Source organism: Helobdella robusta (genome assembly GCF_000326865.2).
Source record: "Helobdella robusta unplaced genomic scaffold HELROscaffold_62, whole genome shotgun sequence".
Taxonomy (NCBI): domain Eukaryota; kingdom Metazoa; phylum Annelida; class Clitellata; order Rhynchobdellida; family Glossiphoniidae; genus Helobdella; species Helobdella robusta.
The window spans coordinates 810390-835435 of NW_008705346.1; the positions used below are offsets into that span (position 1 = coordinate 810390).

Here is a 25046-nt window from a genome sequence, read left to right on the forward strand (position 1 = left end):
AACGATAAATCAGCAAAAATGACGTCACCATCATCATTCTTCGTCATCATCTCCGCTACCGCCATCATCATCATTACCACAATCCTCATCATCATCATTATCCCAATCATCATCATCATCATCACCACAATCATCATCATCATCACCACAATCATCATCATCATCATTACCACAATCATCATCATCATTACCAAAATCATCATCATCGTCATCATCTCCGACAGCGTAACTATGATCACAATCATCACCGCCACTACTGGCATTACTATCATCACCACAAATCTGGAAAGGTGTTGCTGATAGTAAAGATGGCGTAGAGATAAAATTTGACATAAATAATTGCAACTTCAGCAAAGTAATAATAATAATAATAATTATTATTATTATTATTATTATTATTATTATCAAAAAAAGAATGATGATGACGATGATGAGTATGATGAAATTGAAAGGAAAGAGCATTACCTTTGTAGCCTCTCTTCCTCGCTTTTTCCCTCTTTCCATCATTACCATAACTACCGTTACTGCCTTTTCTGACGTCATCACCATCGTCATCATTTCCATCGTCGTTGTCCCCATCACTATCATCACCACCACCGTCATCGTCACCGCCTTTTCCGCCGTGTTTTTTAGTGTGCTTTTCATTTCCGTTTCCGTTATTACCGGGTTTTCTGTTAATCCGAGAATTTAGAGATGGCACGGCAGTATCGATAACCGACAGAACCGGTAGAAGACAGGATGGCGTTAGCACGTTACCGAATTTCGAAACCGACAGCATTCTTAACGGTTTCGGTGACGGTATTCGCGTGTGGTGATTTGGAGTTTTTGGTAACACGGACGATGACGTTGATGAGGATGAAGATGGTGTAATTTTTGCTGTTGTTAGTTTGTTGTTGTTGTTGTTGTTTTCTGTGTCTGAAAGATCAATTATATCGTCATCGTCGTCGTCGTTGTTGTGGCTGTTGTGGTCTGGTAATTTTTCATCCTCATCACTACCACTACTACTGCTGCTGCTGCTGCTACTACTACTGCTGCTGTTGATTTTGTTGTTGTTTTTGCAGAATTCATTGTTGGTCATGTTTTTGTTTGCGTTGTTGTGGTCGTTGAGGCTGGCCGCGGCGATATTCACGCTCTCGTTGTCGCAATCGCTCCAACTACTCTTTGAATCTTTTCTTGACCGCGAAGTCGATGGCGACGAGAATCGCCCATCATTTCTCGTGACGTCATTATCTATGTGGTCGTTGCTATTTCCGCTTGTATTGTTGTTGTTTATGTTGTTGTTGCTAGTGTTAGTGTTAGTGTTGTTGTTGATGATATCATTGTTTTGAATGGCGTTTTTAGCCACCATGTAATTTGTATAGGCTTCATTATTGTTATTAATATTATTGTTGTTGTTGTTATTATTATTATTATTGATGTGGTTTTCTAGTTTTAAGTTATGCTTGGCGGCGAAAAATTTTTCAAACGCAGACATGATGTTGAATCTAGACGGATCGAGAGGAAAGGAGAGCGTGTTTCTGACGCTAGTGAAGCTACTACCACTACTTCGCACGCTGCATCCTTCAGCTTGGTTAGATATGACGCCATTTTTGTTGTTGTGGTGGTTATTAACGACGCCAGCGTGTTGCGAATGAATGTTGAACAAATGACTGAATGGATTGTTTAGAGCTGGAAATAATGGATGAGGGTGTGGGGCGAGTCTACCAGCTAAGGGCAGCATGCCAATGAAGGGCTGAAAGTTGAAAGGGGGTAAAAGTCCCCCTGTCATGTTTGAATTCGGTGGTGGGGGTGGCAATAATCTCAATCCAGTGGTGCTAGAGTGGTGGCCAGTGTGGTTACTACTGTTGTGGTGTTGTTGGTTGTGCTGTTGCTGCTGTTGTTGTTGAAGTTGTTTGGACTCGGAACAAAAACCGGCTGACTGAAGATGGGATGCTCGTCTAACCTCCAGTGCCATCTTGTCAACGTAGCGATTGGCAGCCGTCGCAAACGCCACTTGAAGACGCTGGGTATCTGAGATCGGGAGAGACCAAAGGGGGTCATCAGGGCGGGGTCTGATCATGTTGTACGGCATGGCTGGAGGGCCTCGAATCAGGCCCTTGCCTCTTAAAGATAGATGGCGGGAGCAGTACCCGCGACGTTGTGATTCCTGTTGAAAAATTGAATAATAACAATAACAACAACAACAATAATAATAACAATAATAATAACAACAATAATAATAACAATAACAATAATCACAAACCTTTGAACACCCGTCTTTCGAGCACAATCTTCTCCATTGTTTCCCATTAAACTTCTTCCGGATTCCGTGTGGGGTAAAAACAACGTCACCCTTTTTATATTTTTGGCCCATATACAGAGAGGCCCTCAAACGAGTCCCGTTCTGTGATTGGTGTTCGGTTTGACCCAATTCTCTGGGCGATGTAAGTTCCATTTTCTGATTGGTCGAGGTCGGACCAATGAGGGGTGAAAGTTTTTTTTCGAGGTGGTTTTAATAGTGTCAATCAAAATTTAATGCTGACTTATTTAGATTTATTTTACTGTGATTAGAAAATGAAATGAATTTGAATGAAAATTATTTATTTTTAAATTGTTAGATGTTTTCAAATAAATTGAAAAAATCAATTATATGTATTTAGCAATTTATTAAGTTTTAATCTGCAGTCAAATTATAAAAATGTAAAAATAAGAATTATACGAATCTAAAAACATAACTTAGTTAAATTAATTAATTAATCAATTAATTAATTATCATACCATATCTATACACTCTTAACGAGGTACTGAAGATACAGAAATACGCCCAACACAATAGAGTACAACAGTAACGGTACATCACATACATCAATACGGGAGCTTAAATGAAATATATACGTTTTTGTGTGCATACACACACACACACACACACATTTGTATACATTTACATAATATACTGGTATGCAACATATGCATACATTGTTTATAAGATGCTAAACTATACAATGGAAATGTTGTCTATGTATACATAGTACCTATATAGGCAGAGGCATGTGATGATGGATCCTTGCTTTATGTTTGTTTGTTTGTTTGTATGTATGTTTGTTTGTTTGCATGTTTGTTTGCTGGTTTATTTATTTGTTTGTTTGAATGTCTGTTTGATGGTATCTATGTTTGTTTAAATATTCAGATATCATTATATACATACGTATAGCCACAATATACATATATATATATATATATATATATACATATATGCATACTGTTTTTGATTTCAGTATATATATATATATATATATATATACATATGTGTATATATATATATAATATACCCTATATATAAATACAAGCATTTGTACTAGCGTATCGTAATGTATATACTCCAAAGATGTTATCTGACAGTTTATTGTGTGACAGTTATTGTATGTATTGCATGTATGTATGTTTGTATGTATGTATGTATGTATGTATGTATGTATGTATGTATGTATGTATGTATGTATGTATGTATGCATAGCAGTAGTGGACAAAATCGATAAATGACCAGGCTGTTTGTGTTGTATGCTGTAGTTTAGAGTATGTTAGTTTAGTGTATGTAGTGTTTTTTATGTTTATTCTCTGTTGTTTTGTATTTGTTTGTTTGTTTATGTTTATGTCCATTTTACTTTTGGTCTTGCTTTGTATATTTTTATATGTATATTTGTATGTTTAGTTATGTTTAGTCGTTATTTCGTTCATCCTCCCTTTGCTGATAGGTTTTATTTTGTTGTTGTTGATGTAATTGTTGTTGTTACTGATGCAATTGTTGTTGTTAGTGATGCGATTGTGGTGTTTTTGAGTGAATAGGGCGATTATTGTATTGGTTGTTGACTATGATTATGATATTCTTTTAGTTGATGATGAACAAGATAGTGATGACGTTTTATGTTTGTTCGTTCGTTTGTTCATTTGTTTGTGATGTTGTCGACGTGTTGATTGTGTTGTTGTTGATAATATTTTGATAATATTGATGTTTTTTTAGTAGATCGTTATTAAATTTTTCAAATTTGTATGTGCTCTCTCTCTCCCTATCTCTGTTTCTATATCCATCCATCCATCCATCCATCCATCCATCCATCCATCCATCCATCCATCCATCCATCCATCCATCCATCCATCCATCCATCCATCCATTCATCCGTCTATCTATCTATTCCTTTTTTTCCATCTTTTTTTCGCACTACTGGCCCCAATTATTTAGTAAGTAAGACAATCAAATAGCATTTATTATCTGTAATCGTATGTTGTTAGTGTCTCGATTCGTTTGGTGGCAATTATGCCTGCCTCGAGTATGGTGTGATTTGGAGGAATGATGGTTTGTTTTTTTTTTTTCTTGCCTCTAAAAATCTTATTTTTATTATAATGTTAAGATACACGCGAATTTTTGCTCTCTTTCTCTCTCCTCTCTCTCTCTCTTACTCACTCTCACTGTGTATGTGTGTGTGCGTGCGTGCATATCTCTCTCTCCTTCTCCCTCTAGACCTGAATTTTTTCTGGTGAGGACATGAATTAACAAACAAACAAACAAACAATCAAACAAACAAACAAACACATCAGCTAATTTTACTCATCTGTTTATTTGTTCACCTCTTAAAAGCATTGCAAAACTTCATATGTACATGCTAAACACGGAGAAAACAAAAATAATAATAAAATAATAACAACAATAAAATAATAACAATAAAATAATAAAAATAACACCAACACTGCCAACAATAATCATTTCAAAAGAATAATAATTTCATATGATCCCAACTGGCAGATATGAAACTGAATAAAGACCAATAGTAATATTAATAACAATATTGATAATAATAATAACAACAGTATTATTACTACTATTATCATAAATCGAATTGTTTAATTAGATTATAAACTGGTTAGTTAACTCATATCAAATAAGTTTAATGTCATTAATTCGATCACGCAAGAATGAGGCTTTTTAAAGGTGCCGAAAAAGAATAAAACGGCCCCCATTCTTCATTGATGTAAATTCAAAATTGACAAAATTTAAATGATAAATATGGTGCCGATCGCTACGATGCCGAACGTAAGAATGATGATTAGGATAATGATTAGTATGCTGATTAAAATCTATAGAAATGATTAAGATAATGATTAAGGCGACGATCAAGATGGTTATGACAATCAAGATGATTGAGAAGATGATAAATGATGGAAAATAAAAAGATAGTAAATTTAATTCTGTCACTAACTTTTTCGTATGATTTGCCAAACTTTGTCATAGCAGGCTGAGTTTCATTTGAAATAAAAATGTAAAAATGTAGATACAGACAAACTTTCAGGATAATACACACACACACACACACACATACACACACACACCCAACACAAACCAAGAGATAAACATACAAGATAAGCAAATTGTTTGTATTTCTTCTCTCTCAAATGAAAAATACACTTGCTAGTAATTTAAAGTTAGCAATTTTCATTTGGTGATTGACCAGACACTGAAACACACACACACACACACACGCACACCGAAACATCCATTTAGAAATACATTCTAATAAAGTCAAATAAGCAAACGTGAGATGATAATAATAACAACATTATTAATACATTAATATCAACAATAATATATTAATATTAACTATAATATTATTAATATATTTTAAGGTAATAACGACCAAAGATACTAAATAAGTCAATTTAATCCAACAGCAAAACCATGAAAAACTATTGAAAAAAAAACACACACACACACAAAATGGCAAAAGCAGTAACACAACTAAAAATAGACATACTATTTAATTCAATTAGAATCTACATAGCTTCGTATTTACTTTAAACCTAAACTTATACACCAAATTAAACACTATTCAGCTGTCAATGTATTAACTATTTTCACCTAGATTATAGCTTTTATAAATGCGTATATACGTACATAAATACAAAACATTCATCACTTCTAATAGTAAATAATTTATAACCTAGTATTTTATTCGTTGGAAGATAATAGTTTATAACCATATTGTTTTAACTATATATTTATATACCTGTATACGTATGTATATACAATCCTACATAAACACACACATGCAAATACACACACACACACTCACACACACACACACATAACCGATTTTTTCAACTTAATAAAACCAACTATCAATAATAATTATTAATAAATTTAAACAATAATAATACTGCACTGCAATAGATTACTTCAATAATAATAATAATTAAGTTGGATTGGGATTTACTCTATGTATGTAGAATCGTCATTATCGAAAATCGCTTCTTTAATTATAACACAGCTAGCTTTTCAAATAATTATTATTATTAATAATAATAGTTATTATTATTGTTATTGTTGTTTCAAATAACTAGACTGGCCAAGAAGTACAAGGAAACTATATTTGAGATAAAGCAATCAACATTACATTACATTAAAAAAACATTTACTAAATGACATTAATGAACTGAAAAATAAGCATATTAATAATAACTTTAATAATAATAAAGAATTGTTTTGGTATATATATATATATATATATATATATTATATATATATATATATATATTTATATATATATATATACTAACATACATCAGGGTCAATAAAACCAAAGACAAAAAGACAGAAACAAAAATGCAACAATGAAGTGTTGGTTAGATTTTTTTTTCTAATTTTGTTTTTTTTTGAGATAATAATACTGAAAATAATTAAAATAAGAAATATAAAATGATGACGTATTATGTTGAGAGAGAGAAAGAGAGAGAGAGGGAGGGAGAGAAAGAGGGAGCATAGAAAATAATTTTCTAAATGTTTGATCATTTATTTTAGGTTTTAGGATGAACAATGCTGTTGTTGTAGTTGCTGGTGTTGGTGGTGGTTTTTGCAGCTGCAGTAGCAGGTGCATTTTTTGGATTAGGCTGTTGTTGTTGTGGTGGCGGCTTACTTGACTGCTGCTGTTGTTGAGTTGGCGGTTGTTTGTTGATTTGCTGTTGTTGAGATGCTGGCTGACTTAGTAAAGGCTTTGCGACACCATTCTGCTCTGGCTTTTTGATGTTTGCTGTTGCAGCTAGTGCAGAACTGTCACTGATATGTTGTGGTTGTTGTTGTTGTTGCTGCTGCTGGTTCTGATTAGTAAGATGTTGCTGAAGCTCATTAGCCATTGCAACTGGATCGGCTTTCCCTTTGTTATGCTTATCAGCAGCAGAATTAGTTTGAGAATGTTGTTGAGTATTTTGCTCCTGCACATGCTGCTGTTGCTGTTGGTTGGGGTTGTTGTTGATAGGGCGACGGTTATTCTTTCGTTTTTTCTTCCTCTGCTGCTGCTGCTGTTGTTGCCTCTGCTGTCTGTTCACCGACTGACCTTGCCTACTACCGCTTGGCTGCTGTGCATTTGACGGACTATCGTCATTGCTCGATGACCCGGCACTGTCTGGCGACGAAAGAATTAATCAAATGTAAATTCCATCTAAAATAAATTTATCATTTTCTAGAGAATTTCGAACATAGAATAGAAACTAGCCAGTTGTATCGGGCGTACTGTAGCCAGCAGCATCGTTAGCAGTCGAGGTGCCAGCAGCCCCGTTGTTGTTGGAGGGGGGGTGATGTGGTTTGTTGTCGAGTACCGTGCCCTCCTCATCGTCAATCCTCTTCCTGCTTCCATTCGTGGCTGCGGCGTTACTGCTGCTGCTGTTACTGGTGGTAGATTGGATGTTGCTGTTTGCCCCGCCACCACGATTTCCTCCACGACCTGTGTGGCGTTTCATTCATCAAAAAGATTACTATTACTCCCTCTAAATTGTACCTCACCCTCCCTCCCTCTCTCTCTCTCCTCACTCTCAAACAAACAGCAACACTGACAAAATTGGAAAATCTCTGGTTTCAATTTGCTTTTAATAAAATTAAATTGGAGATTCTTTTAGAAACATACCTCCTCTCTGTCCACCACCACCACCGTTATATCTTCCTCCCCCACCTCGGCCACCCCTTTTTCCTCCCCCTCTGATATGCTGGGGTCCACCCAGGTCCATGTTATTAGATGCCCCTGCATCCACCCAATCAAAGGAGGCCCTGCGGTTGTCACGCTGCTGCTGCTGCTGGTTGCCCTGGTCTGCTGAACACGGATTGGGAAGATTTAGTTAGTGGAATCAATAATAAAAGGTTGATTGAATAAGTGAATGAATGAATGAATAAATGAATGAATGAATGACGGAATAATTAAATAAAATAATTAATTAAGAATGAATTATGTAATTATCACAAAGAGCTATGGTGAGGATGATGTGTGGGGTTAAAGTGAAGGATAGGAGGAATAGTACAGAGCTGATGTCAATGATGGGACTGAATGAGGACATTGTGACATTGATAAGGAGATCGAGATCGGGGTTGCGTGATACTGAGGCGAGTGACAGATGTGGATGGCGTCGAGGGGTATTTCGGTTTCATCATAGGTAGCCAAACGGCAACCCCCGATCTCGGGGAAAATGCCGTCTAAACGGGTGTTGTTGTTGTTGTTGTATGTAATTATCACAAAGATACAGGCTTCAGAATTTTGACTAGCTAGTTGATGGGCGATGGACAGATGATTCATGACTGAGTGTGTGAATGATCATGATTATAACACATCAGCAACAAAAACAACGACGGCATCAAGGTCAGGGACCGACCATTGTAGCCCTGCCTCTCGGAGGACCACCTACCATTACCACGTCCTCGACCTTGACCTCCTCTGCCAGCTCCACCTCTTCTATCGTCGAAATGATTATTATCATCATATCTGGTGAGAAATAATTGATTTATAATAATGACTATAAATGAATATAATAATAATATAATAATAACCAAAAACAAATGAACAAGCGAGTTAAATGAATGAATGAATAACTAACTAAATGAATGAATGAACGAACGAATGATAAAAAGAAATAAATGAATGAATGAATGAATGAAAACCTTGTTCTCTGAAACGAATACTGCATTGGAGCCAAACTCTTCAGTTCATCATCTATCTGCTGTTTCTCATGCCTCAATCTATCTACCTCCTTATGATTATAATAATAATTATAACCATAATTATTATTAGCCATAATTAATAATTACAAAATATTATTATTAATAAACATTAATTATAATTAATAATTAACGAATTGGGAAAAAACCTTGAGGTGTCCAATTTGATAGTCCAATAACATTCTAGCATTACTAATGCTCTCAATTGTCCCAATGAAAATAAAATCACTATGTGCCTGTGAGTGTGTTTATGTGTGTGTGTTTATGTGTGTGTGTGTGAGCGTGCGTGTGTGGTGCACGTGTACATATTCAATGACAACAATAACAACCTACCTGATTACCGATATCGTTATCACCATCATTATTATTCAGGCCAGCAGCAGAACTTTCATCGTGATGTTGCTGATGTTCCAGCAGCTCATGTGGCCGCGTTTGAGGCTGCTGCTGCTGCTGCTGTGTGTTCTGCACGTGAATATCTTCGTTGTTGCTGTCGTCACTGTCATGGTGGTTGTTGTCGTTTATCCTGACTCTGACGACGCCCGACCTGTTAACTATGTCTTGAATGTTGTGGCCATTCTTTCCTATGACTTTAGCTGTGCATGTGTATGTATGTATGTTATGTATGTTATGTATGTATGTGTGTATGTATGTTATGTATGTGTGTATGTAAGTTGTATGTATGTGTGTATGTATGTGTATGTATGTATGTATGTATGTATGTATGTATGTGTGTGCAACTGATTGTGCACTAATTAAAACAATCCTACAACCAGCAGTCCTCAGAATACCCAAGTGAAACACGAAAATAACAAACAAATTACAAAAAAAAACGGATATTTAGATAATGTAAACCATTCAAAAGAACAAGAAAATCTAAACACAGAAATCATCCAAAACATGTATACACACGCACATACAAACAAACACACACACACACATATATATATCTTATATAGGCATACAGAAAAAGACAGAGAGACAGACATACAGACATACAGAGAGAGATACTAACAGACTAAATTTTTAGGCACATGGATTTTCTCTACTACATACTCAAGTATCTGTCTGGCTGATTTAACTGCTTCTGTCGTCTGATGATGACGGTGATGATGACAGTTGTGATGATGGTGATGATTAAAATGATGATGATGATGATTAAAATGATGATAATGATTAAGATGATGATGATGATGTTCATGAAATTATTATCATCATCATTATTATTATTATATTGTATTATATTATACTATATTATGATAATTAAAATAATTATGGAATAAAAACCATATCCATTCAAAGATCAAACATCATTAATTTTAATAGTAATATCATCATCATCGTCGTCGTCGTCGTCGTAAAACTAATTCCATGACTAATCAGCAGAGAGATAAATCATCAGCATAGCGTATTATTATCAATTAATATTTTGCCATGCTTAATACGTTTAGTTTTGAATCATAATGAGAATGAATGAATAAATGAATGAATGAATGAATGAATGAATGAACAAACGAATCAATCAATCAATCAATCAATCAATCAATCAATCAATCAATCAATCAAAGGAAAATGAATAAATAAATAACTGAATGATGCTTTCAAATGTAATGATGAATTAGCGGACAGTATCACGTGTGAACAATTATTTCAGTAGTAAAATGACTGAACAAACGAACGAATGAATGAATGAAGAAACGAATAAATGAATGAAAGAACGGAGGAACGAAAAAACTGAAAAATAATGACTAAAATGAACATACCACTATAGCAATAGCAACAATCCCACTACTGAACAAATGACCCAAAAAAATAAATATATGAAGGAATGATGAAATAAATAAAGAAAGAAGGAATAATCCATTGAACAACAGGCAGACAACACTAACTTCTCCACAGATTCTAAATGTACAGTTGTCAATCTCAACAGATATTATGCCCTCTACCTTTCGAGCTTGAATTATGTTGCAACCATGACTTCCTGTGTATGTATGTATGTGTGTATGTATGTGTGTGTTTATGTGTGTTTGTTTGTTTGTTTGTATGTATGTATTTGTATGTAGATTTGTATGAAAGAATATACAACAAAGAGGATATATTTAAATTTCTACACACACAAATGTAGACAAGCAAGCAAACAAAAACGCACAAACACACACACACAACATAAAGGCAAACCAATTGCCAGTCCCATGAGTTCCTTGTGGACTGTGAACTCCTCTTGGCATGGTGCCCTTATGTGCAACTTTGTCGACTGTTCATTTGTTTGTTTATCAGAAATTGTATGATAATAATCATGAATAATAACAACAGTTATTATTCATATTAAACACCAATCCTATAAAACCACATAAATTTTGCAAAAAAAAATAAAACAACACACACACACACAGATATTTCAAGTTTCCAACAAACTGTTTGTAATCCTTTGCAGCCATAATGACAGACAAACAACAACTACAAACACCAACAACACAACACAAACACACCAAAACAGGCCAAACACAGACACGCCACACCATACCACACCACAGACACCTCTAGCTTCTTGCAAACTTCTTCGGTTTTCTGCAGCAGCTGATGCTTCTGCCTCAAATTCCTAAGATGCATGTCCGACAGCAGATTGGCTCGCTTAATGGCATTCTTCTCTAGAGACTTTAAAAATTAAATTATTGTTGAAATGAAGAAAAAAAATGAAAGTACAACAGAGTACTGCTAACATCATCAATGAAAACATCAACCTACAACACGTTAACCAAAGATTAACAGAGAACAAATAGACCACACAAACTAAGGCAAAAACATACAATAAAGACAGCCCAAAACACCAACCCAAAGACAACAAAAACAAAAGATAATGACAACTTCAAAACTAGCCAAAGACCAAAAAACATACAATAAAGACAGCCCCAAACACCAACCCAAAGACCGCAAAAACAAAAGATAACGACAGCTCCAAAACTAGCAAATGACCACAAAAACATACAATAATGATGAGTTGTTTTGAATCTCGGTTATACTGAACAATCTCCGCCCCACTGGCATTCTTAAAGTCGATATGCACTTGCTCATTGAGACATCTATGTAACATTTAAAATTTATTTTAAATATTCACTTTAATAACTAAACATAATTTTAGAAAAGATAATTAGAAAATATTTGAATACACACAAACTAAACTGAAATAATTAATGCAAAAAACATCATTTAATAATTGAAAAATTTTCCTCAGACTGAAAAACCAAAAAAATAGGTATAATAATTCTTAGTAGATGACCAACATCTCTGCCAAGTCATCCGGTACATCAACAACGAATTTCTGGAAGGTGCCACGACTTAATGGAGGACTAATGGAGATTAAAAAATTTTCAATTATATAAAATATTATGCGAAATAAATTGGAATAATAAATTCTCTATAATTTATCACACATAAGTAAATAAAAATTCCCAGATTGAAAAAAAATTTAATCAACCCAAACAGTCCAGTCAATAATCCCAAATTCGAGTTAATAATCCTGAACTAATTAATACCAGTCTTACTTATTATTTTTGGCCCTCAGTCGATCGACTGATATGATATCACTGCAGTGTGTTGATTCATTGACCTTAACATCGACAACAGCGAATTCGCCTTTCATCAACTTGATGCGGGCTGGCCACCAACCAAACTGATTGGACCCCGCAGTAGTTGTGAAAACCTAACAAAAAGCAATGATATATTTCATTAGGAAAAAAATTTAATCAAAGTTAAAAATCATGTTTTATAATTTTATTTTATACAAATTCTTTTCAAGTAAACAAAAATGAATGATAAAAATTTAAAAAAAAAACAAAACAAAATAATAATTAATAATATTGACTTCAACTTCTTCATTCTCTTTCAGGTCAACTTTAGTGGTTGGATTTAAAGGCAGACGAGCTTCAGAGAATGACACTATCTTTTCCTCACTAGGACTATTAGTGAAAATATAAATATAAATACGATTTTATCACCCATCTCTTTTAATTTTTTTCATTAATGAATAGATGCATTCTTTTACTATAGAGTAAAATTAAAAAAGCCAACAAATTAATATTTAAAAATTAAATTTAAATTATTAAACAAAGAAAAATAGAAGTTATTTTATTGTATTTCATTTAATTTAAAAATATACTAACTCAGTTTCAAGCGTCACACTCAGTTTATCATCGTATACATTTTTAACAAATGCCTGGAAAACAAAATTTCAATTAAATGACGGCCATTTCTCCAAACAACGAACAAGTAACCAGATACATACAAAAACTAATTCAACAACTTCTCACATTAAAATTCCAAACAAAAGAAAAAATAGTCTAACTTTGTAATAAACGCCATTGCTCCCCACTACTTCAACGCACAAAAGATTGTCAGCACTCATCTTATAGGCCACCTAAAACAACCTAAATTAGTGAAAATTAGTAATTAGGGAAAAGTATTTTCCAAAGATTTTCCTCTCCTCAGCAGACTAAGAATGCCGAAATTCAAAACTTTTAGCAACTTTAAAGTTTTTTAAGCCGAATAATATTTTTAAAAATACTTTTTCGAATTAATATTAGAGTAAATTTGAGAATTATTTAATAAAAAATTATTTGAAATGATTATTTTGATAGGAAAAAGACTCGTTTGATTCGCAATTGCAACTGCACATTAATGACCGCTAGAACTATAAATAGATCTCCAAGTACGACTAATAGCCATAGACAAAAATATTTTTATCAAAGTTTCTAGGATAACAGATTAAAACACGCTAATTTTCAAATATTTCAAAAATTTACGCAGTTTTAAATTATTTGCCTTATAATATTGCTTAATATATATTTTTCGATAGACAATTATGAAAATATTAATTACTTTCCCTGATTTTTAAACGTGTAACCAGCTAACGTGTAAATCGAACTACATGGAGAACTTGAAACAAGACCGCTAAAATTTAGCTATTTTTATTAAAATTTTATACATACGATAAGTAGTACAATGTAAAAAACATAGCGATAGTTAAATACATACATACATACATACATACATACATACATACATACATACATACATACATACATACATACATACATACATACATACATACATACATACATACATACATACATACATACATACATACATACATACATACATACATACATACATACATACATACATACATACATACACACATACATACAAGCACACATTCATACATGCACACATAACAAGATTGTGACTAAAAAACTGAAAAATACACAACAATAAAATAATGAGATTAGTAAGAGCTCGGTGGTGGGTTTAAGATGAAGATATTTTTTTGTAGAGTGGGTGTCGGGAAGAGAAAATTCTTCATAATGTCATTTAACTTCTCAATGGAATGCTGGATGTGAATTTTGACGACATCATCCTTTTCTATGTAGTAGACATTTTTTAGTAGGCGATAAAACTCCGCCAAAACGTCACCCAAGATCTAAAAAATTAAAAAAATATGGGGTTAAAAACCATAAAATAAAAATTAAACGCTACACTAACGATTATAACGCCCATTAAAATAGCTAACATTAAGATACATATGAAAGAAATTCTGAAAATAAACTAACCCTTAAAGTATCTTTAGAGGTTCCTTGTAGAATCTGATGTGTAGCCAGTGCAGCAGCTCTCCTAACTTCAACGCTCTTATCATACTTCAACATACACTTCAAGCTATTGAATATCTGAAACCAAATCAAAGAATCAACATGAAAGATTTGATTTTTGAAGCAAAATTTAGGACCGTAAATGAAGAAAAACGTTACTTATGGTAAGAAAATGAGAAAAAAATCAAAAAAAGAATTAAAAGTAATCACCTCATTGACATTAGAGCTGAGTGAAAATCCAAGAAGCTTGCATAGCTGTGCTAAATTCGTGATGGCACTTGATCTGACTGTCGGATAGTCATTTCTTGACACTTTCACCAGCGTTGAGAATAATTTATTCTTGTACGCAATGGCTGAACTACCTGTTAGAAAACGTACACAATAAATTTGTTATTTATGTTTAACTGCCCTAAAACTGAAAATAATAAAATAAAATAAATAAAAATATTAAATCGAACTTTTCGCAAATACATCGTAGAGAATCAAATAAACCTAATCTAGTGACGACTCTCAGAAGCGCCTCTCCCAGTTTTAACTTGACGTCAATTACTCTTATTTGATTCTCATCAACCTTCAAATAATCAACAGAGCCAATACCCCTGTCGACTTCAACGTAATCGTCCATCAAAATCTGCAAGAACTCCTCATGGTACATCGTGGTTAGGGCCGACAGAGCATATATGGCGTTCAAATACACATAAGAATCTTCGTGTTTTACGTTATATCTGCAGATCTTGAGGAGTAAGTTTCTGTATTTTTCGACAGGTGGCGAACGCTTTTCAATTAGTTTTCGCATTATAAGCAAACCGTGACTTATAACAGGTACCATGACGTCATTGAGGTCAACCAGCATTTGCTGGAATAAGGCAAGATCATCTCTATAATTATTACTATCACCGATAACGTAATCGGTATTTTTAGAATCAGAGGTCTTTCCAAGAGAGCTATTATTAGATCTGTTCGAAGATTTCAACGTTTCTAACAAGGATTTAATCTCCGAATGGTACTGGACCTCATTGTTGAAGGATAAGTTTTCTTCTGAGATCTCCTCCATGATAAATACTTCTTTCGGAGTGCCAACATCTGGATTCGAGAAGCGTACTGTCTTTGGCGTTTTCAAAGAACACGAGGAGGACAATGGCGGTAGGTCAAAGCTACTTTTTTCATTCTTTGCTTCGGATGTCATTAAGGCAGATTTAACTTTTGTGTCTTTGGCTATCATGGTCGTTTTTACGGGTTTTAGTAAATCATTATCCGGCGGTAACGGTAACGATACTGACTCATTTATACTGGAAGAGTCGGTGAGTGATTTGTGACTAGGAAATGATGATGCTGACGAGGAAGATGATAACGACGGTGACGGCGGCAACGAAGATGAAGATGATGACGAAAATGAGGACATAGATGCTGCCGATAGTGATGCTGCTGCATTGAAACTCGCTCCTGAGACTGAGTTACCGCAAGATTGGTCGACAAATTGGACGCGTTTGACAGGGGTGGCCTCACTTCTGTGGCCAGCCGTTTTGACATCCTTGCTCTGCATTGACATCAAACTCGTTTTTACCTCATTTTTCAATGATTCAAATCCAGCTAATCCTCTGCCTAATTTGCCTGAACTTTCGCAGACATCCAGTAGTTTACCTCTCGTCATGATTGTTTTCATCAGCTCGAACGATGACAGGCGAACATCTGGAGAGTTGTGATGGTCTGATAAGTACCTCAGAGATGGCAGGAGACCGCCGGCCTTTGTCCATTCCTCTCTTGTTAACTGGATGGTTAAAGAATTTGAATTGTGGTTGGTTGAAACATTTTAACGGAATGTAAATGGTTAGATTGGATGATTCGTTGTAGTGTATTCTTCTAAAATTGGATATAGCGATTGATTGGATTAAAAGTGAATTCAAAATTGAAAAAACGACAGAAATAAAATAAGAAAAATTGAATAAAAACCTGATTAGGACCGAGTAGGATAGTGGCCAGCAGGCCGATAACAAGAGCCAGTGTCTCTTCCTGGAAGTTTGCAACCTCAAGAACGACATTCGGGTTCGCATGTTGCATGAACTTTATACTCCTTTCCATTGTTAACTGTGCATATGTGTGTGTGTACGTTATGTTAGTATTCACGTGCATAAGTGTGTCTTTGTATGTGTGTTATGTGTTTGTGTGTGTGTATATGTAAGGTGTGGGTATATATGTGCATGTGTTTATATATGTGAGTGTATGTATGTGCGTGTGTGTATATATGTGCGTGTATGTGTGTGAGTAAGAGCGTTGAAAATGAATACCTGTGAGAAGAAAAATATTTGTCCGGCATTTTTTAGGCAGAGATGGTCTAACTTGTCTACAAGGATTCCCAATAAGGCCAGCAGAAGGATGTTGTGTGACATTTTTTTCAGGTTAATGTTTGAAAACTTTGAAGAGAAAATTTGTATAAACTCTGTATCCGTCTTGAATTCATCTGCTACTATTTCTGTCAGCCCCTGTCAAACATATGATGAAATGATAATTATGTTAATTATTCACTCATTCATTCATTCACTCACTCACTCATTCATTCATTCATTCACTCATTCATTGATGTTATACCTTCAAGCAAGTAAGAAAAACTTGAACAGCCAGTTCCTTGTTATCACTGTCCATGATGAGTTTTGATATGCATGTTGATTTAGTTTCAATCTCTTCCAGATTAATTATAGCCTCATCTGTATCTCGTTGACTGTTTTTTGGAAACATTTGATATATCAATTATTTATTTGTTTTTTCATTCGTTCGTTCGTTCGTTCGTTCATTCATTCATTCTACCAATCAATCATTCATTCATTCTTTCAATCAATCAATCAATCCTTTCTTCGTCCATTTCCTCAATTGCTCAATCATTCATTATCAAACAACATTTTCAATATTATTATTATCACACAATAAAAAATAAATAAACCAGACCTGGAACTCCTTACAATCTGTATGCCCCCAGTCGGCCCGGGCACGAACCGAACCAGGGGGTCCATTCGATAGATACAGTTTGTCACATCCCTATTTTCTCCGAGCCCTGAGTTACCAGTGGCAAAAGTTTGTAAAGACGGCGCCAGGGTCGCTGATGGTTTAGACGTTGTCTTATATGCTGGCATATCATCTGAAGTCATAGTCGTCGTCGGTATGCGCACATTTAGGTTAGTGAGAGTGTAGAAATAATTCGAAATTTCACCAGGTTCCAGCTGGTTGAATACGTGTTGGACTAATGACTCTATGGTGGACCTTGGACGATTAAAATTGTTTGTTTTGTTATGCTTAGTGGTCTACCATAATCATTTATCTTTCGTTTATTCATTCATTCATTCGTTTGTTCGTTCATTCGTTCGTTCGTTCATTCATTCATTCATTCGTTCATTCCTTCATTCATTCGTTCGTTCGTTCGTTCATTCATTTATTCATTCATTCATTCATTCATTCATTCATTCATTCATTCATTCATTCATTCATTCATTCATTCATTCATTCACTCATTCATCCATTCATTCATTCATTTATCAATTCACTCATTCAACATTTAACACAAAAAGAATTCAAAACCTGAGAAAAGATATGCCGCCAGATGCGTAGAGGTAGAGTTGGAAGAGTACGTTTAGGTAGGGCAGCAAACATCGGGCCAGCATCGAACCGGGGAAATGTAATATAACTGTCAACTAAAAATATTCATAAATAATTTAATTAATTAAAATGATTGATCCATTAACTGTATTATTGAAAAAGTTATTGAGTGATGTATATATATATAATTTGATTGATTGATTGATTATAAAAACCACCACCAACCTCGTGCAGTGTCTCGATGCAGATCGACATATCTCTCTCACTAACTATCTTTTCGCACTTTTCAGCTGGAAAAAAATTAATTAATTGAATAAAACTGGTAATTAAAAAAAGTAAACTCAATGACGATTGGTGAAAAAAAGAACAAAGATTAACAAAGAACATAAAACTTAAAAAAATTACCCATCTCTACAAGTTATAAAAAACTCAAAAGCTAAAAAAACCTTCAAATCTGTTAGATTTTCCCTCTGTACAGCATATCAAAGGGTCAATGATGACATTTAGAACGCATTCATAAAATATCTTAGGCTCCTTCTGAAGTAAATTCTCTAAAATCCTGACAACACAGGGCATCATGGCTCGACTGGTTTCGTTACTAAATTTAGCACCACCCTGGCCGACTTTACCATCGTCGTGACAGCCATCCCCAAAACAATTACTACCCTTATTACTGTCTTGGGCAGTTTTGTTGATGTTGTCGCTGCCGACGGAGCAGTTAATGTTGTTGCTCAGCTGCGGCTGCTGTGATTTGCTGCTGTTATCTGACCGATTGCTGACTAAGCCATCATGGCAGACCCCCTTGTAGTACTGCTTCTTTATAATCTCTATGATCTGTTTAAAAGTGAATTACGGTATATAAAATAGACAAAAGACATCAATGATTATATTTTGTAAAAAATAAAATTGATGATGCAGACCTGTTCAGCAATAATGCTGTAATATCTTTCACTGGAGTAACTACCGAGAGGACAGTTCATGACGATGCGTGCAACTAAATTGCATTTGTTCCAATCGACGTTCACTGGCCGACCTTCCGTGACCTTTGCCTGAACATCTGTAAAGATGTAACACACAAATTAGGACGATGGTCATTAGGGAGAAAATGATGAGGATGATAATGAGGATGATAAAGAAGAATATTTCCTAAATAACTGCTAACCAGAGCACTCATCGATTAGTGAAAGTATGATTGACTGGATTCCACTATCTTTAACAATGCATTCTCTAATGTAGGCACTGCATCTTCTTAGCAACCATTTTGGGGTTTTTGGATAGCTAGGTTTTTCCATTTTAGTCTTTGAAAGAAAAAAATAGAAAGTTAGTAAAAAATTCTTCAATATATATATAATATATTATATCATGAATTATAATAGTTTTGTTAGAAATAATAAAATTTATTAGAAATAATTTAAAAATAGACCTCAGGTGGCGTGCCTCCAATCAGCAAAATGAGTTCCCTGAATATGAACTTGAGAGGTGATGTCATTATGATGTCATCCAAATACTCCTTATACCTGGATACATCAACAGTGAATGGAGTCGTTGTTGTCGTTCTTGATGTCATGTCGTTTTCATTGTTTTCCACTGCAGCTGTTGTTGCTGGTGGGATGGCAGGTAATGTCGATTTTGCTACAAGGATTACCTTATTGGGTGGTGCCATTTTAAAGAAACTGATCTGAAAGAGTGCAGTTATGTAGGTGTTGAAGTGATGGCTGATTATATACTCTTTGAACAATGGGGACAGCTTCAACTGAAATAAATCCATAACCAAATTCAAAGATTTCTGAAACAATTCAAAACTGTCCTTATATTCTGGGATAATTTGATTAGAATCGTCGAAAGGAATGCTAGAAGAGGCAAAATATTTCTGCATGTTCTGACAGGCCTGCGACTTCATTGTAACAGGCAGGCCAACTCCTGGGTGCATGTTGATGGAAATTCCCAATACAAATACAAAATCTATTGAATACCAAAGAGATTTCTTCTCATTGAAACTTAGTAACTCAGGAGATTTTAGATATTGTACATTCTTCTTCAAATTTCTATTATAAATCCTCATTTCTTTGGTGAGCGATAATGAGTACATTTCAAGAAGGAAGAGATTCCATTCCACAAAAAGTTTCACCACTTCTTCCTTGGTTATTTTCTTTACTAATTTCGGACTGGACGATAAATAGGGAAACTTTTCATTTATGTATTCAAGCAGCTCCGTATATTTTAAATTCGACTGCAAACATTCGTAGACTTTTGATATGTTGAAACAAAACAAATCCTTAATGGTGTCCGTGTTATCTGCGCCAGAAAATTAAAAGAGTTATAAAAATTTGAATCAAAGTAGCTTTTTAATAAAATTCTTGAGTTACTTTGCAAAAAATAAATTTTTGAATAAAAAAATCTTACTTTGAGCAGACGACGAAGTCAACAACCCTATTATTTCCAGATATGACTGAGCTGTTATTTTATCCATTTTTTATTTCGATTTTATTCCAATTAAAATTTGATTGTTTTTGCTTTAATTATTTTTAAAATTTTTGAAATAAAATAAATTTGCGATGTTTTAATTTAAATCGACACGTTATCATTAATGCGAGTGAATTCACATGTTTGTTTATTTTTATTTATATTGCCGTATACAATTATACATGGACAGAAGATTACAATCGCAAGTTTTTATAATTTCAAAGTTAAAATTTTTGTTCTGTGCGATTGCAAATTATGTAATGCAAAGCACTTTGTAAAGAAATATTGAATCAAAAAACAAATTTTAAGTTTTAAGGAAGGAAAATTTTTGTTATTGAGATTGTTAAGAAGTTATACCCTTATTCTACCTATAAAATATAGAATAATTTTTTAAATCTGCCCATTAATGTATAAGTCTCAATCTAAATTATTTTCTAAGTAGGTACTTATCAGATATATTAATTGAATCTAAACTCGCCGGTTTACGATCGTCTTCTTGTTTTCACTTCTTGATAACCGTGTTAAATATTCTTTTGTTAAATCTGCATTTGCTTTTTTTGGCCCTATTCTCTGGAACCCTCTACCTCCTTCTCTGACTATTTCTTCATCACTTACGAAGTTCAGAGCTCAGAGCAAAATTCATTGAGGAGCGCTGTTGAATATCGCGGAAATAGCGCTTTATAAACTAAATGATTGATTGGTTGATTGATTGATTGGTTGATTGGTTGATTGATTGATTGATTGATTGATTGATTGATTGATTGATTGATTGATTGATTGATTGATTGATTGATTGATTGATTGATTGATTGATTGATTGATTGATTGATTGATTGATTGATTGATTGATTGATTGATTGATTGATTTGGAAAAATATTCAATTATCCTATTTTATTCTAAAATTAAAAAGTTATTTCATTATATTTGATTCAATAAATTTCACATAATCATTTATTGATCGAACGACTAAATAAAAAAAACTATGTGTGCCTTTCTTAAAAAACATAATTTCATTTGAATGGTTGTAAACAATGTCGATATTGATAATAAACTTTTAAAAAATGATAAAATATTATTTTCTTGCATTCGGATATATTTTTTTCAAGCATTCTTTGGCAATATTGGCTTCTTTCTTGAAAAATGAAAAAAATATTCGATTACCAATTGGTCAAACCATTTCAAATATGTAGTGATTAAGTGTAATGACATTAAATGAATAAAGCAAAATTAAGTAAATCAAAATTTACATTTCAAATTTTGTACTTGTAATCTTAGAAAGGTTTGTGATAAAATCCTTGGATCTTGTTTAAAACATTCCTCCTGGAACGACGTCAAATCATCATCTGAAATTATTTTATCTCTTTTTCCGGTACCAAATGGCCATTTTCCTGGAGGTGTAAAACTGAACTGACTTTTAGCTGGTAAAATAATCACCGTTGAGAGAACTAAGCATGCCAGAAAAAGTGCCAAACAGTTCATTTTGTAGATTTTTTGTTTTTTTTTTCTCCAAAATTCAGCTGATACTAATGTGAAGTTCATCTTCTTTTATAGTAGTAAATTTAGAGTCGTAATTGAGTTTAAGCATTTAGAATGAGACACGTAGTCGGAATTGAATTTAAGCATTTAGAACGAGACATGTTATTATATTAAGGTCAAATATCCCAAAATTATTACGGCCCCTTTTATTACAGTATATGTAACGATAATAAGGGAATTTCCTATATGTGTTATTCTACATATAAGCACGTCGTCGTCATTTTTTTTTGTCAGATGTCAGATGACATAAAATTTAATTGTCGTTTTAAGATAACAAAAAGAAATTGTTATCTATGCTCACAACACGTAAATAAACAAATGAAAACTTTGGCATTGTACATTGTATTGGAACATCGTTCGGCGAAAATACGTTTTAATTGGTTGAAAATTTAATTAAATTAAAATAATATTCAATTCGTTAATCTAAATAAACGGCCTAAAAATTAAGATTCTAAATTAACGTTTTAAGAACGCATTATGGCGAACAACACTAATATTAGTGGCGAAGGGGCAGATCACAGATTATCGTTCAAAGTGGTTTTACTGGGAGAGGGCGCAGTCGGCAAAACTTCGTTGGTTCTCAGGTACGTGGAGAATAAATTCAACGACAAACACCTTTCTACATTACAAGTTAGAATTTTTTTCAATTTTTTTAAATTATTTTTGGATATGTGTTTTTTTTAACTTTTGGATTTTAGTAAAAATAATACTACAATTTTAAAAATTTTGTTGGATTTATTTATTTTATCTGCTGAAAATAATCAGTGCTCAAATTAAATGGATACAGTTTCAAGTTAAAACTAATTTTCCACATAAAAATAGTTAATTACTTAATTACTATTAATTTTCCCAAATTGAAACTAATTTAGGCATCCTATCTTACAAAGAAACTGAATATATCTGACAAACGCATTACACTAGCTTTATGGGACACAGCAGGCCAGGAAAGATTTCATGCCCTGGGACCAATCTATTACCGGGATAGTAATGGTGCACTCCTAGTTTACGACATCACAGATGAAGATTCATTTAAAAAGGTTCTTTTTGGCACTTAGAAATTTTCACATTGTTGTTGCCGTTACTGTTTTTATAAATATTACCAGTAAGTTTTTTTATTTATTAAGCATTTATAATATAGTATCTTTCTCTATGAATTTCTGTTTTATTATGTTATGTTCTGTATTTCAATTTTTTGTTTCTGTCCCTATTTAAGGTACAAACATGGGTTAAAGAGTTACGAAAAATGTTGGGAAGCGACATATGTCTACGAATAGTGGGAAATAAGATTGACCTCGACAAAGAGAGACATGTTTCCCTAGAAGAGGCCGAAAAGTAATTTGTCATCATCATTTTTATTAACTCTACAATCATTAGAAGCAATTTGTCATCATTTTTATTAGTAATATAATTATTTTTAATATTAATATTATCACTTTTATTAATAATTTAATCATTTTTATTATTAATATTATCACTTTTATCAATAATTTAATCATTTTTATCAATATTATTTGTGGTCTTTTGTACAGCATGTGATCATCTCATTTTTTGGACTTTAAAATGTAATTAACTTTATCTCATTAATTTATTTTTCTTCCTAAGCTACTCTGCTTCTGTTGGGGCCAAACATTTCCAAACGTCGGCAAAACTTAACAAAGGCTTAGATGAACTATTTTACGATCTTTCGAGAGGTTTAATGTTTCTTCCACAATAATAGTAGTAGTAGTAATTAATAATAGTGGTATTGTACTGGCGGCAGTAGTAATATTGTAGTAGTAGCAGTAGTAGTACAATAACTAGTTTAGCACATTTTAATATTTTAATTCTCAAATATTTTAATAATTAATTAGCAAAATTTATTGTGCACTTGAAAGTTAATTTATCATCAAAAACAACAAATCAACAAATTCTAAATTAAAATTCTACTTTAATTTTTCAGCCATGATTCAAAATCACGAAGAGGAGATGAAATTAAAAGCAGCTTCGAACATTACAACGACCGCCAGAAACACAGTCACCATATTGCCAGAGGAGCCACGGCGAAACAATTCATTAAATTCAGGGTCAGGCTGTTGCTAGGGATTACCAAAGTCGACTAGAAATTAGTTTATTGTTGATATATTGAGGTAAGAAGGTCATTAGAAGGTCATTGATGATAAACTTTTTGATCTGTTCATTACTTTATAGGGATGTTTATAATTTTGCACTATGAAAGACACAGATTTATAATAAGTTTGACTGAGATAAGTTAGCCATGATTGTTTGTAAATTTACTTACCTATGTTATACATGCACACTTTGTAAAACTTAATCAAATATCTAAATTTAATTTGACAATGTGTCATTTGATTGATGCTTATTAAGATTAACTATCATAATTCATTTATTAAAAGTTTACTTTATGATGAATTGAAATTATATGAACCAAAATCTGCCACTTGGTGTTATATTTTTCAACAATTATTGCATCAATATATACATTGATATAATTAATCTCAAGTAGTTATAAATTGCACCGGTTGATTGAAATGAAAACAAAAATTAATAATTCCATGTCATTCATCTAGATGTGAATTGGTTGATAATAATTGAAGTTTCAAAAACATTGGAATATTCATATGTTTAATTATTTTATCAATTTTTTTCGCCTTTATAGATTTTCTAAATACAAGTTTACTCAATTTGAATAACGAATAAGGCCCTTTTTTGATTACTCTCTTGACTGCGTTGAAAAATTCTAATGTTTTTGGAGTTTTCGGCCATTCTTTTCGAGCTGAGGTCCAATCTTCATTATGAAATTCACTTCCATTGTTCAGTA

The 25046-nt window shown here is 33.3% G+C and overlaps 5 protein-coding genes across 5 annotated transcripts in view; 1 reads left to right on the plus strand and 4 right to left on the minus strand.

Moving 5' to 3' along the window:
- HELRODRAFT_180545 (hypothetical protein) overlaps positions 1–2434 on the minus strand; it is a gene marked incomplete at both ends in the record, with an annotated part of 5852 nt that extends 3418 nt beyond the window's left edge. The window contains 3 exons of the mRNA XM_009029843.1: positions 466–876; positions 1156–2146; positions 2243–2434. Coding sequence (XP_009028091.1) covers positions 466–876; positions 1156–2146; positions 2243–2434 — 1594 coding nt within the window. The remainder of the gene's footprint in view (positions 1–465; positions 877–1155; positions 2147–2242) is intronic.
- Positions 2435–8802: 6368 nt separating this feature from the next.
- Positions 8803–13403, minus strand: HELRODRAFT_88144 (hypothetical protein; the record flags this gene model as incomplete). Its single annotated transcript, XM_009029766.1, has 13 exons — positions 8803–9036; positions 9154–9240; positions 9473–9597; positions 10017–10095; positions 10891–10982; positions 11180–11246; positions 11534–11656; positions 11988–12081; positions 12283–12348; positions 12544–12701; positions 12864–12957; positions 13162–13214; positions 13344–13403. The coding sequence occupies 13 exons, from the start codon at positions 13401–13403 to the stop codon at positions 8803–8805; spliced, it is 1332 nt and encodes a 443-aa protein (XP_009028014.1).
- Positions 13404–14306: 903 nt separating this feature from the next.
- Positions 14307–15505, minus strand: HELRODRAFT_123132 (hypothetical protein; the record flags this gene model as incomplete). Its single annotated transcript, XM_009029844.1, has 4 exons — positions 14307–14477; positions 14608–14721; positions 14854–15005; positions 15136–15505. Coding segments are annotated over 4 exons (807 nt in total), but the record flags the coding sequence as incomplete, so codon positions are not given.
- A 4134-nt stretch (positions 15506–19639) lies between these two features.
- On the minus strand, positions 19640–20698 carry HELRODRAFT_180548 (hypothetical protein; the record flags this gene model as incomplete). Its single annotated transcript, XM_009029845.1, has 2 exons — positions 19640–20523; positions 20632–20698. The coding sequence occupies 2 exons, from the start codon at positions 20696–20698 to the stop codon at positions 19640–19642; spliced, it is 951 nt and encodes a 316-aa protein (XP_009028093.1).
- A 2007-nt stretch (positions 20699–22705) lies between these two features.
- On the plus strand, positions 22706–23942 carry HELRODRAFT_88095 (hypothetical protein; the record flags this gene model as incomplete). Its single annotated transcript, XM_009029759.1, has 4 exons — positions 22706–22858; positions 23098–23265; positions 23442–23560; positions 23831–23942. 4 exons carry the CDS (start codon positions 22706–22708, stop codon positions 23940–23942), a joined length of 552 nt encoding a protein of 183 aa, XP_009028007.1.
- Between the last annotated feature and the right edge of the window lie 1104 nt (positions 23943–25046).